We start from the raw sequence: 14,684 nt of genomic DNA, 5'->3' as shown, positions 1-14,684 counted from the left end.
CTTCATACCCTAAATTAAAACTAATTAAACTAACTGGAATTATTTGGTACTTTTGAATAGAATACAACTTTAGGGTAGTTTCTACAGTAGCCTCACAATCAGTGTTTTCAAATCTGAAGACAAAAGCTTCAAGAGAAATTCTATCCAAAGGAATGGATGGGAATATAAATTAAAATAATGTGGGTTTTTTTTTTTTGAGGGTCATTTGATAGTAAAGCAGAATTCTAAGGATTTTGATAAGTAATCTTTTGATCAAATTATTTCACTTTTATGACTAAATAATCATGGCATATGCAAACATATCACTATAAAAATTAACTATTAATGTTTGTATTAGAAAAAGATTAAAAGCAAAGTATTCAGCAACAGGATACCAACTGATTATTAATATATCCATACCACAGAATACTATTTAAGTTTTCATACAAAGACTTCTCACATACCTAGAGAATCAAGGTAAAAACAAAATTCTTACAAAAGCCTTATCTGCTGAAGATGACAGTAAGTTTGCTTTGATTTGTATGGCTACAGATAAACTTCAATATATTTACTATTAAAAGTTTGGTCAAGGTACTATATATGTATTTTTTCATTTAATCCCCAAATCATTTTTAAGTCATCCTTATAAAGAAGGTTCTGTTATTATCAACTTTATTGCACAGGTGGAAAAAATATAGCTGGAAGATCTTGATGGAGATCACAAAGAAGGTTAAGTTATAGATTTGAAAACTGAACCCCAGTATAGCAGGACTTTAAGTCCAAATTAGTAATCACAATCCTGAACTACACTTTTCCATTTCTGTTTTAAAAAGTAAATGTTAGATAGGTGACTCTTATTTGTTAAGAACATGATTTAGTGACATCTAATTCAAATGATGTGAGATATTAGAAAAGCACAAAACACTACCCAAATATTTCCAAATTAGAAGAGAAAAATACATTTACTATGGCAGAACTCCTGCAGTAATATATATCTCCATAACTAAATATCTAATACAACAGGATTGGCAATTATTTCCTATCTTCCTTTGGCTGGTCCAATATTACACATGAATTTAGACTAAAATCCTAATCATAGAATTTGTGGTGGGGAGGGTACACACATAGTATGTTCAGGAAATATAAATAGGAGCCCTAATATACTGCTGGACCAAGCTAAAAGATTTCTGGAACCAGCTCACTTAACAGTTCTAGCTAGGTTAGCTGTGCAGGCTTAATCCATCATTTCACTAACCTTACAAAAATATGATTCCATATTATTTATTTATTTATTATATATTTTTTAGTTCTAGGTGGACACAACATCTTTTATTTTATTTTATTTTTTAATGTGGTGCTGAGAATCGAACCCAGTGCCTCACGCATGCTAGGTGAGCACGCTACCACTTGAGCCACATCCCCAGCCCCAACTCCTCATTATTTCTATTTAGATTTTTTTACATCATTTCTGTTATGGCAGGGGTTTTTAGCAGTTAATAACTTTACTGCAAATTATTAAAAGTCTGATGACATATTCCACACACACACTTACATCAACAGAAGAATTGATACTGCTCCTTGACCCTGAGGTACTAGCAATCCAATGGCCATATCCATTTTCCGGCCCATCCACATTAATGTCTGCCAGGTGCTGCTGCAGTGCTTGAACAAGAAAAACAAAACACAACAAAACCTGATCTATGATACCCTTCTGGAAAGATTCATTATCAGGTAAGTATAACAAACATATCATAGCTGAGTTAAAAAATATTAAAGGACATAATCATAAGTATTTCTTTTTGGTACTTCCATAAAGAAATAAAGAACCTTAGACTAGAGCAAACCTCCTACTCCTCCTTTTAAAAGCTCCCTGTACAAAAATAACTTTTAACTGTCCCTAAGGGTGATGATAATTGTATGGTTTTTGTTTTCCTCTTTGGAAACTAATCTCTCATGTACTAACAGATACCTCTTCAACAATTTTAGGACATAAAGGATTAACAGAAAACCTATGAAGGCTTTATTATGTAAAAGAAGATGTCAATTTTCCCATAATGAAGAATAGTTATAGAAAGATTATTCTTAGTTAAAAAAATTAAAGTTTAAAAGTTTCTAAAATCTAGAGCTTACTATAAAATAATACTTTCCAAATACTTTTGTGAATTATCTGCCTAGTAACCAAATTCTATATCATGTTATCAAGATATTTAATAAATACCACTGGGCATAAGGTCAACACTTGCTCAACACTACTAATTAATCCCTTTATAGATACCTCTGGGTGTAAGCCTCACAAGGTAGTTATGAGGTCATGATATATAGAAGACAATTATAATCCTTTTTTGTATTTGATTTTTAAATGTGTTCTAATTAGTTGTAGATGACAGTAGAATGAATCTTGACATATTATACACAAATGAAGGATAACCATAATCTTTAATTCAACAAAGACCCAAGAGCAAACAGATCCTAATTTACCAAAAACTCTAAGTTACAGCATAAAACTATTTAGGTCAGAACTTACTTCTAGTAAGACTCTCATAACTAAAACCCAAGATTCTATTACCTTCAACATTTATTGATTTGATACTATCATTAATTTGCCCAATATTTATAATTCAATACTTTTATGATACCTCTTTTCCAAATATAAGGCAGGTTCTTTTGAAACCTTATTATACTGACCTAATCATAAATTCTCAAATATTTGCCTGCAAAGACTTTGAAATTTGGCAATTATTTTACTTTCCTAGATTGCCAGATATTAGTCTGTAGATTTGAAAACATCAATTTATTTATTTTATTCCTTCAGTCAACTTTTTAAACCAGCTAATACCTTCAAGTAATTCAAAAATAAAATGATAATAAAATACCTAAATACTATATAGGGCATACTGTGAAAAGCATTCCTCCAGCTCATTTCCCATTCCTATCAAATCCTTCTTCTTCAGAGGGGCATACAGTATGAGCAATTTTTCATGCATGTTATTAAAAACATATTTTGAAGGAACTGAGGACATAGCTCAGTGGTACAGTGCTTGCCTACGATGCATGAGGCCCTGAGTTTGATTCCCAGCACTACACACACACGTGTGTACATGTGTGTATATGCATGCGTGTGTGTAAATACACACACACACACATATATATATATATATTTTAGAACACAAGCTAATTAAACACATTTTCCTAAACAGTCCTTCACCCAACATTCACTTATTTCGGTTGTTTGTTATCCAAATGTTCTTTTGGCTGTGTCTTTTTTTGAAAACACTGAATGACTGAAGAAAGAGCCTATCCATTAACTAACTTCAAATCAGCTTTGCTGACAATCACTATAATTTTCTCTGAAAACTGAAGATGAAGAAATTAATATTAAAACCTTACCCATAAATCCTCCACTGGCAATACTCACATATTCCTTATTTTTCTGTAATGATAAATGAAAAAATTATTCCAAAATGCAACTTAATTAAAACAAAACTTCAGAGAGTTATAAAATATTGACAAATGCAATATGGACACTTTAGTTTTTCTTTGACATTCTGGACTTTGGCCTGGAGACACATACATTTACCTTGTGTATTATTATAAGGTCTGGTGGTTGGTAGGAAAAAGGGGACAACTTTATAGATATTAACAGGATTGTAATTTTACTCATAATATAGTCCCAATAGTGCAAGAGTCAAAGCAAATTTAATTAAATGGTATTTTAGGATGCAATGAAAGTGGTAAGATTTCAAAATATTTTGTCCTTAATAAAAATGTAACATAAAAAATACTGTAGTTAATTATGAAAAATAAATGACAGAGGGGCCGGGGTTGTGGCTCAGTGGTAGAGCGCTTGCCTAGCATGCGTGAGGCACTGGGTTCAAACTCTCACACCACATAAAAGTAAACAAATAAAGTAAAGGTATTGTGTCCATTTACAATTAAAAAAATATTTTAAAAAAAGAAGAAGAAGAAAAGATGGCTAAATGCCATAAATAAATATACATATTTATTCAACTGAAAAGTGAAGATATAAAAATGAATTATATGGCTACAATAAAAAGAATTAAAACATAAGAAGTCATAAAGAATACAACAGAATAATCCAGAAATATATCCTGATGCACAGAAGAATTTGGTGTAATAAGAAGGTGGTACTTCAAATTTCTAACAAAATTGTTTGCTATCTGTAAAAAAAAAAAAAAAAAAAAATATATATATATATATATATATATATATATATATATATATATTATATCATTCTTACCTCATTTCTTTTACAAAATAAATACCAGAGGGTTCAAGAATTAAAACATAAAAATAAACCATACAAACAGGTGAAAAAATCTAGAGAATACAAACTTTCTTGGCAAGACACAAAACCAAAAAGCTATGAAGAAAAATACAAACAAATCTGAACATACATATAATAGTTAAAAATTATCTAGGCAAATTTCTTCAAGGTGATAGCAATAACTGAGCAAAATGAAATAATCTATGTCAGCATACCTGTAAAAAGTGTGCCAGGACCATGTTCATATACATGTCTTCTTCCTCCCTGCCACTACCCATAAAACAGAGATGCTCCCCACCAGCTATGGAGCCGGACTCAATGGACTGCTTCTGTGCTTCCAGCAAGGACTTTACTGACTGTGCAAACTCGGATGGATTCTGGAGCATCTAGACAATTTTTAAAAATCCAAAACTTGGCAAGTGTGTGTTTCACATATATTTGCAAAACTTGAAGTATTTTTGCAGGAAAATAAAATCAACATTTAAAGATCCACCATGAAAACAATGTAAAAAGAAAAAGCTATTATAAGTAATCCCTGGGATAAGAGAAATGTCTGTAAATGCATCTATAATACATTAGAACAAAATGCTGAAAGTTCACAGAAAGAGTGTCTCTCTTCCCCCCACTCCCCACAAATAAAACCCTACTAAAAAAATTTCTTTGTTGTTTTCTTTGTTGTTTATTTTCTTATATAACAAACAACTAGCTACAGTATGCTTCGGTATCACAACAAAAAGAGTTTAAGATTGAGTAGAAGGGTCCATGACCAAAAAATAGATCAAAACAATTATATTTTTTGTTTACTGAACAAGTTGTGTTATTTCTTAGAGGACCATCAGAAATAGTAAAAACCATTTATTTATCAACACTACTTTAAGTACTAGAGACACAAGGATGAAAAATATTTTACCCTCAAGGAAACAAGTATGCCAATAACTACAAAAAAATTTTTTAAAGTATTATAATTGGCTACATAAAAGGTACAATAAAAGTCCAATAGAAAAAAAGGACAGATCATATAAGAGGGAAACTTTTTTAAAAGACGCAGGGGTACTCCACTAGTAATTACCACTGTTTTTCACCCATCATTTTGGTTAAAAAAAAAAGATTAATAATTTCCAATAATGCTGATGACATGAAACAATCTTCAGTTTACAGTTGTGAAATATCAGGTAGGTCAGCTTTTTAAAAAGGCAATTAGGTACCAGGAATGGTAGCACATGCCTATAATTCCACTGACTCCAGAGGCTAAGGCAGCAAAAAGTTTGAGGCCAGCCTAGGAAAACAGACCAACATCCTGTCTCAAGATAAAAAGTAAAGAGGGCTGGGGATGTAGCTCAGTGGTAAAACACACCTTGGTTCAATTCCCAATAAATAAATAAATAAATAAATAAATAGTAATTAGATGGTCATTAGTAAAATTTATATGCCCATATCCCTCAACACAACAATTCTACTTTTGAGAATCTATTTTATAGAAATATTTGCCCAAGTTCACAGAATAAGCATAAGAATATTAACTGCAGCATTGTTTTTTTTAACAAGAAAACTTAAAATAACCCAAATATACATATCAGGTAATAAATATATAGTAGTAATATTAATTATAAAAACAAATACAGTTAAATGGAAAGATCGCCAAGAAATAGGTAAAAAGAAAAAGCAAGCGGCAAAAAAAGAAATAGTTAAATACATATTAAAAGTCCAGATGATTAAACAAGCTGATAATAGTGGTTAACTCGGGATATCCTTTGAAAAACTTTTAATTCAGTTATTAATGAATAAATAGAGTAAATTTTCAAAATAAGCATAAGAGAGAAATCAAGGAAGAGAAAGGTACAGAATTCACATAAAGGATATAAACAAGCGAGGATAGTCTTTTTGATTTAGTCCAAAACTCTCTGAATTCGTCTACTTCATTTTCCATTAGTTTCCTCTCAACACCACCTAGGCCCTTCTACACTTCCTTTTAGCCTTAGAATCAACTTTTCTAAACAAGATGAAAAGAAGAAGGGTGGACTACATATTCAGCATGGGGTTTATTTCCCTACTCCTTTATTTTCACTATCTCTGAGGCTCTAATGACCCCAGAACAACTTAAATTATGTCAGTCTCAGTTCTACAAATGATACTAAACTTCACTGACTAGATTTAGTTTTTAGTTTACTCTTTCAATTGTAATGACTCTAGGGCAGTAATTTTAATAACTGAGTACTTCATATGCCAAATACTAACCTTACTAAATATGAGTCTGTTATATACATAAGTACATGTGCTTACGGTAAAAAAAATGGCTTATGGTAAAAGCTTTTATAAGTCTTATCCAATTATAATAAGAGCTGATATTTACAGAGTACTTACCAGGTGCAAGGCACTATGCTAAATGCTCTACAGGTAATTCATAGTAAATTTAGAATTTACTGACATAACAATGGTAAGCAACAGTAAGACATAGTTAACAGTTTTCATTTACCCTTTATGATGCTACAATAGTATACTGGGTAAAAAGTAAGTCTGAGAGCAACATTTCTTCTAAGGGCAGAGACTCCCTCCTTAAGCAAAAAGAAACATACCCAATCTGAAATATAAATATAAAATTATGAACTAAAAAAAAAAGTTACTTTCTCTCTTACAAAAAATTTACCAGTATTTATACTAACCAGATCTGAATCTAAGTGGAAAGCAGTTGATAAATGCCCAGCATTATACTGTTCAGCAGGACGGCAATCCACCACAAAGAATCGGACTCCTTCCTAAAAGGAAAACAACATTTGCCATACTGTAATTTGCCATGAGGCTCATAATCCACAATATAACACTAACAAACAAAGAAGATGAAACAAGTTTACATTTAAAACAAATAAACAGATCTCACACAGAATTAAAGGACCCAATTTTTGCAGATATGAAAAAATAACCTAAAGGTCCTAAGTACTCCTATTCATTTTTTAACAGTTAAAATATATTTTTAATTTACTAATTTATTGTTCTTGACTCAAAAGTCTTAAAATATTTACCAAGAGAATGTCAGTTTGAATTATAAAAGTAATTATATTGGAATCTGACAATTCTGAAATGTTTATCACTAGATAGTTATAAACACAATTCTAGATACACTTATTTTTGCAAATAAGTTCACAAATTTATCAACAATTCAATTCACATAAGAACTAAATATCTTTTTTTATGTGGGAGGGTTCTACAATATTAGTTTAAATTGAAGTTTATATGTGTCTCTTTAACCTGAAATACATGCTTCCTTTATAATATTAGTTCTAATAAGAAAAATATGTGATGCATATCCATGTTTACAGCAGCCCAATTCCTAACAATCAAACCATGGAACCAGCCTAGGTGAAACATCAATGGATGAATAGATAGGGAAAACATGGTCTATATACACAATGGAGTTTTATTCAGTCATTAAAAAAAAATAAAAAACCAAAATTATGTTATTAGCAGGAAAATGGATGGGACTTCAGAACATTATATTAAGCAAGGTCAAGGGCCATATGTTTTCTCTCATATGTGGAAGCTAGAGAGGTTAAAAAAAAAAAAAAGAAAAAAGAAAGATGGAGGAATCTCATGAAAATTGAAGGAAGATCCATACACTAGAGGAAAGGAACCAGAGAGGAAGGGAGGGAAGAGAAAGGAGAAATACTGGGGAATGATATTGGCCAAACTATATTGTTATATGGTGTGCATGTATAAATATGAACAACGAATCCCACCATATGGGCAACTATAATGCAACAATTAAAAAAGCAGGAAAAATATTTGGGATGCTTATATTTTTAAAATTCTAAACCATAGTACAGTTATAATAAGAACTCCAACTGAGCTCTGCAAAAGGCCTGTCTTCCTGTATCTGTTCTCCACTGTCGAACCTTGGAAATATATCCCACCTTCCAAATACACATGCCCAAGGTTGACTGAGGAACTATGAGTAATTAATAGCATGTACTGAAAAATATCACTGGTCACCTGGCTCATTGGATTTTTATTAAGATTATATAAAAATCTTAATCTTTTATTAAGATTATAACGGACAAAAATTACCAGCAAATCATCATAAAATTTTCATTTGCTAGCTTTATGGCATTTAACCATGTAATTCAATTATCTCTGTAACTACTCAGAATTTAATTGTTATGTGCTAAAGTCACCCTCATACAATGTCACAAAGAGTTGCTTTGCTGAAATATGAAAACAGATAAGGCAATTTATAAAAATTGGTGTCAAGAGTGACAAAAAAATTACTGAAAATTATAATAGCAGACAAGCTGGCAGTTTAAAAACTTATCAGCTGGACATAAAATTCAACACACTATTAGAAATACTAAAAGAGCCATACTGTTGTAAATTATTTTGTGGTAATCAATGAACAAGGAGGAAGTGTGGGTTCTTTCTTTCTTTCTTTCTTTCTTTTTCGTGCTGTGGACTGAAACTGGGACTTCATGCATACTAAGCACATGCCCTATTGCTGAGCTATAGCCTCAATGCCAATTCCTCATATTTAAAAGGCATAGTTCATTGTTGGTGGGACTGAAAAATTGGTGCAACCACTACGGAAAGCAATGTGCAAATTACTCAGAAAACTTGGAATGGAACCACCATTTGACCCAGTTACCCCACTCCTCAGTATATACTCAAAGGACTTAAAATCAACATACTACAGTGACACAGCCACATCAATATTTATAACAGCTCAATTCACAATAGCTAAGCTATGGAACTAACCTTGGAACCCTTCAACAGACAAATGGATAAAGAAAATGTGAGATAGATAGATATATATATATACACACATACATACATACAATGGAATATTACTCAGCTAAGAAGAATGACCAGTAAATGGATGGGTCTGGAGACTATCATGCTAAGTGAAATAATCCAGACCCAAAAAGCCAAAGGTCAAATGTTTTCTCTGTTATGTGGAGACAAACCCAAAATAAAGATGAGTGGAGTGGGTAGGAGGAAGAATAGAAGTTCAGTAGATGAGGACAGTAGTTCAGTAATTCAGACAATGGGAAATAGAGGAAAGGGAGTAGGGATAGGAAATGGAGTGAATGTGACATATTTTCCTGTGTACATATATAAAAACATCACAGTGAAAGTGAATTCCATCATTCATAGATATCCACAAGAATGGGATCCTAACCAGAATAAGATATATTCTATGCTTGTATAATTTTTATCAAAATGGAGTCTGTCATGTATAACTAAAAAGAACCAATAAATAAATTAAATAAAATAAAAGGCATAGTAAGCTGTCAAATGGGTTTTTTACTTACCCCCTGAAGCTGATTTGCTTGAAGGATCTCTGACACTGAAATGGCCATACAAAGAGCCTGACTCAGATCTGCATCATCATCCTTAATTCCCAACAAAGTACTACCAAAGAGATGATGATTATCCTATTTAGAGAGAAATTTTTAAACATTATCAAGAAAATCAAAATCAAAGCCTTCATAAAAATAGACTTGTTAAACTAAAATAAAATGTGAAATAATTATGGAACATCCTTGAGTCCTATGACTTTTAAAACTTAGTATCATATATTTCTCAAATATTATAGGCTAAAAGATATGAAAGTCCACAAAGTCCCTGTCAGAAATCATATGAATCACAGACTTAAGAAAAAATAACATTCCACACAGCCATTTTTTATACTTTGACATAGGTAAATATTAAATATTAGAGTAGGGAATATAGCTCAGGAGTACAATGCTTGCCTAGCATGTATGAGGCCCTGAGTTCCATCCCTGGCACAGGGGGGGAAAATTTTAATGTTTGCTCATAACTTTTTCACATAATGTAATAAGAACAAATAATCTGAGAGAAATTGATTGCATAAGTTATGTAATACAATGATGCAGTCTGGTCTAATTTTCAACTACTAATTCAGATTATTTACTATGTTTACTTTCACAACAATGAAAACCAGTAAGATTTCTTTTTCACCCAGTATGTTATATCACTTTTCAATCACCTGACTTACCCAACACTGTTGAAAATTAAATGATCTACATAAGGAAATTATTAAAATAGCTTAAATTAGTTCCTAGAATTAGTTTTTTAATTGACTGAGTAAATGTTCTCAAAAGATTAATGGTTAACTATACCTGCCATCTGAGACACAATATACTGAACATAATTTAACCTCATTTTAGTGACATTGCTGACTAACTACTAGGAAGTATGTGGCAGAATGCTTAAAAGAACAAAACAAACAAACAAAAAAAAAAAACTGCATCAATGATCTCACAAGCCACAGAGATCACTGACAAACCTGTGTGCTTCTAATCTGGTGTCCTTTATTTTATTTTAGTTTCCCCGTCTTTTATTGAAACCACTTATTACTCTAAGGATCTAGGTCTCTTAAGGGCTAAGTGACTCTTGATTTGTTTACAAAAGAGCTCTGTACACTCATACATTGTACAATATATATATATATATATATATATATATATATATACACACACATACACACACACACTATATATATATATATGTACACTCATACATTGCTGGGGGACTGCAAATTGGTGCAGCCAATTTGGAAAGCAGTATGGAGATTCCTTGGAAAGCTGGGAATGGAACCACCATTTGACCCAGTTATTCCCCTTCTCGGACTATAACCAAAAGACCTAAGAAGAACATACTACAGGGACACAGCCACATCAATGTTTATAGCAGCACAATTCACAATAGCTAGAATGTGGAACCAACCTAGATGCCCTTCAATAGATGAATGGATTAAAAATGTGTTATTTATACACAATGGAATATTACTCAGCACTAAAAAATACTAAAATCATGGCATTTGCAGGCAAATGGATGGCATCAGAGCAGATTATGCTAAGTGAAGTTAGCCAATCCCTAAAAAACAAATGCCAAATGTCTTCTCTGATATAAGGGGGGTGACTCAAAATGGGATAGGGAGGAAGAGCATGAGAAGAAGACTACCACTAAATAGGGAAGAGAGGTGGGAGCAAAAAAGAGGGAGAAGGGGAGTTACACAGAAGATGGAAGGAGAACCTCATTGTTATACAGAATACATATATGATGTTGTAATGAGGAAAATAAAAAAAAGTGTGTCACATTAGATTGAATAGAGAGAAAGGATGGGAGAGGAGGGGAGGAGTAGGGAGGATAGGAAGGGTAGCAGAATAGAAAAGACAATATGATTGATGTATGTACATTCCATGTATGTATTATATGTCAAAATGCATTCTACTGTAATGTATGACTAAAAAAATAAATAAATAAAAATTTAAAAAAAAAAAGAGCTCTGTATTGCTAAAGTTGTCCAAGGCTAAACTCCAGAGAAAGGCATAACTACATAACCTCCACTAGGTTTTTGTAATACAATATTTGAAGTCACAAAAGCACTAATTTAGGAAATATCTCATTAATTTTCTCATGATCAGAAATAACTAATAATCACAGCAAAGGTAACATGGTTCCCACTTTTTAAATCTATTTCTGCATATTTATAGGAAAAATCACACAAAGTGCAACACCTAAAAACACAGAAAAAAATTTAGAGGATTTTAACTGATGGATACAAAATAAACAATAAGTACCCAAAATGTGAAAGCAAAAGAGTAGGTCATTTCTTATCTTTTACCTTCCTAAAAGAAGCTGGTGTTTTACTGCAATAATATTGTGCCAGAGAGAAAAGGTCTTCTATATCTTCTAGATTCAAACTGGATGGAGTATTTTCCAAGAACTCTGAAATGTGATTACAGATATGACAACATTTAATAAGCTGCAAAAAATACAACAATTAATAATATTTATGTTCAAAGCTAAAGCAGCATCAACATAATAAATACTACATCAATGGAATTTCAACAGTGATGCTTCTTAGAGCTGCTTGTGGAAAAACTAATTTTCCCAAAGGATAAACTGTTGACGTAATTCTATTAGTGAAGGATAGTAAGACAATGAAATCAAATTCATTAGCTTTAATAAGAACTTTCTGATTTATTTAACATCACATATAAAATCTCAGGGTCCTTAGAAATGAGTAAGAATAAGTCATGACTTCAATTTCTGTGAGTAAATAAAATTAAATCACAATGTAAGATAAACGTTATTATACATAGTAAAAAGTGCCAGGCAATATGCAGAAGTGACTATCTTTGTATGGGAGCTAAACTGAGGAGAACCCAAAAAAGAAAACAAGGTTTCACATTGGCGACTGTAAACTGAGCATTGAAAGGTACACTAAGGAAGGGTTGGGAAAGGAGAGACAAGGGCATTCTATTTTAAAACCAAAGAAATAGTATATGGAAAAAGAGTGAAAATACATTAAAGAATGACAAAACAAGGTGAAATAGTCTTTAAGGTCTCTAACTAGAGAGTGCTCTAGCCTAATCTCCCAAATTTATGGATGAGAAAACAGTGTTAGAGAGATTAAGTAACCACAAATATATTCTCCACATTAAGTAATACTTACGGATAACTTCTTCTTTGCTATCTGACTCTTGTGCCAAAATAACTTCTCTGTAAAAGGGAATCAAATGATTTAGAGTTAAACATTAACAGAGCACCATGAGAAAAGAGAGGGGAAAAAATCTAACCAATCTGATACTTACTTTGCATTCACAAGGATAATTAACATTAAGAAATAAATAAAAAATGGATCCGCTTGTTGTAGATATCCATCCCATATTGCCTGAGTGACTTCAATGGAACAGTAACATGCAAAAAGGCTTCCAAGCTGCAATCAGGAAATGCAATGAAAGACATAAACCACTGAAGCTGACTTGTTCTTTTAAAAACATTAAAGCAAATGAATAAGTAATATTACATTGAATTATCTGAACCTGATAATTTAATGTGTGCCTTAATTTTACTGTATGAAATCCAAAGGCAGAACATGTATGTTCAAGGGACAATAGGCCACTTAATAGCTGTGTAACTTAGAGCACATCACTTAACCTCTTTAAAGCTTCCATTTCTACTTCTGTTTTAAAAAACAAACAAAAAAAGGAATACTATTATCCATCTCCTACCACTGTTGTGAAAAAAGAAATAATTAATCTAGAATACCCAAAGTAATTAATATTCCTTTGCCTTAGCATAAAAAATAGTATAATTACCTATCAAGCTCTATAAGGGCAACTAGCATAATTATTATTAATCACAGGACAGTATTAGTGAGGATCAAACATAGAACTTAAAAACACCTAATGTAATTTTAACAGCAATGTAAATGTGAATTATTTCCAAAATTTACTTGTAAATCATTTCAAATAAATGAGATAAAATTCATATCATTCAATAGATTTCAGCTCTGTGGTTGTGTATTTCAAATAAAAAGAGTCATTAATTTATAAGTATCTCTACAACCCAACTGTGGGTTTTTTCTTTTTCTTCTTTTTTTTTTTTTTTTTGGAAACGGGGATTAATCTCAAGGAAACTCAACCACTGAGCCACATCCCCAGCCCTATTTTATATTTTATTTAGAGACCAGGTCTCACTGAGTTGCTTAGCACCTTGCTGTTGCTGAGGCTAGCTTTGAACTTGTAATCCTCCTGTCTCAGCCTCTGGAGCCACTGCATCTCGCCCAATTGTTTTTTAAATTGCATGAATTCAGTGATATTTTTAGATTACTAAATGTTCATTAGATTCAAAAACAATTCCATCCAAAGGAATATACTTAAAACATCTTTAATAGCTAAAGGGAGCTAATGGGAACACACATGTTTAATGTATACTTTTTTGCTAGATACTAAACTACAGTCACTTCTTAATTCTCATAACAGGATTGCAAAGTCGTCATTTTCTTTCCATTTTACAGGTACTAGATTCAGATGAAACAACTTTCCTAAATTTACAGAGCTGGTGAGTGCTGGTGTGGGGACTAGGTAAAAGGACTAAGACTCCACAGCCCATGTAATTACATTTGACTACAGGGCTTTTAAATTACAAAATGCTAATACTTTTTGTTGTTTGAAAAATTACTACTACAAATACAGATAAGAAGATATAAATACAAACAGAATAGTAATATATAGTCATCTTTAAATTCAGCTCAACTAAAACTACGATTGCATTGCTTAAATTATGGTTTCTCTGGATTTAGGAATTACTTTTAACTGCTTCCTTTCTTGATTTAAAGAAAGAAAGCTTCATTTCATCAATATGATACTACTAGCAACAATGAACTATTTGGACTGGGCATGGTGATGCATGCCTATAATCTCAGCATCTCAGGAGGATTTAACAGCAACATGTGAAACCCAGAGAAACTACAATTTTTAAGAACTTTACTACTTTAACTAAAAGTGACAAGACTTTGGCCAAGAGAGAACTAAGGAATAGACCACTGAGGCTTGAAATGTAATGAGTCCAGAAGAGAAAAGGGTAGATTCTATAATTCCCATTTCCTGGTTGCTAACTC

General features: G+C 31.9%; 1 protein-coding gene across 1 annotated transcript in view; it reads right to left on the bottom strand.

Moving 5' to 3' along the window:
• The window catches only part of Tbc1d23 (TBC1 domain family member 23), a 59,283-nt gene that overhangs the window by 14,373 nt on the left and 30,226 nt on the right, over nt 1-14,684 (bottom strand). Inside the window, exons 6-13 of the mRNA XM_026402433.2 lie at nt 12,874-12,998; nt 12,735-12,781; nt 11,901-12,004; nt 9,562-9,684; nt 6,925-7,017; nt 4,480-4,650; nt 3,367-3,409; nt 1,532-1,641 (exon numbers count right to left, since the gene is read on the bottom strand). Coding sequence (XP_026258218.2) covers nt 1,532-1,641; nt 3,367-3,409; nt 4,480-4,650; nt 6,925-7,017; nt 9,562-9,684; nt 11,901-12,004; nt 12,735-12,781; nt 12,874-12,998 — 816 coding nt within the window. The remainder of the gene's footprint in view (nt 1-1,531; nt 1,642-3,366; nt 3,410-4,479; nt 4,651-6,924; nt 7,018-9,561; nt 9,685-11,900; nt 12,005-12,734; nt 12,782-12,873; nt 12,999-14,684) is intronic.

Source organism: Urocitellus parryii, chromosome 2, assembly GCF_045843805.1.
Source record: "Urocitellus parryii isolate mUroPar1 chromosome 2, mUroPar1.hap1, whole genome shotgun sequence".
Classification (NCBI taxonomy): Eukaryota; Metazoa; Chordata; class Mammalia; order Rodentia; family Sciuridae; genus Urocitellus; species Urocitellus parryii.
The sequence above is the reverse complement of the archived record's forward strand: the minus strand, read 5'-3'. Positions and strand labels throughout refer to the sequence as shown.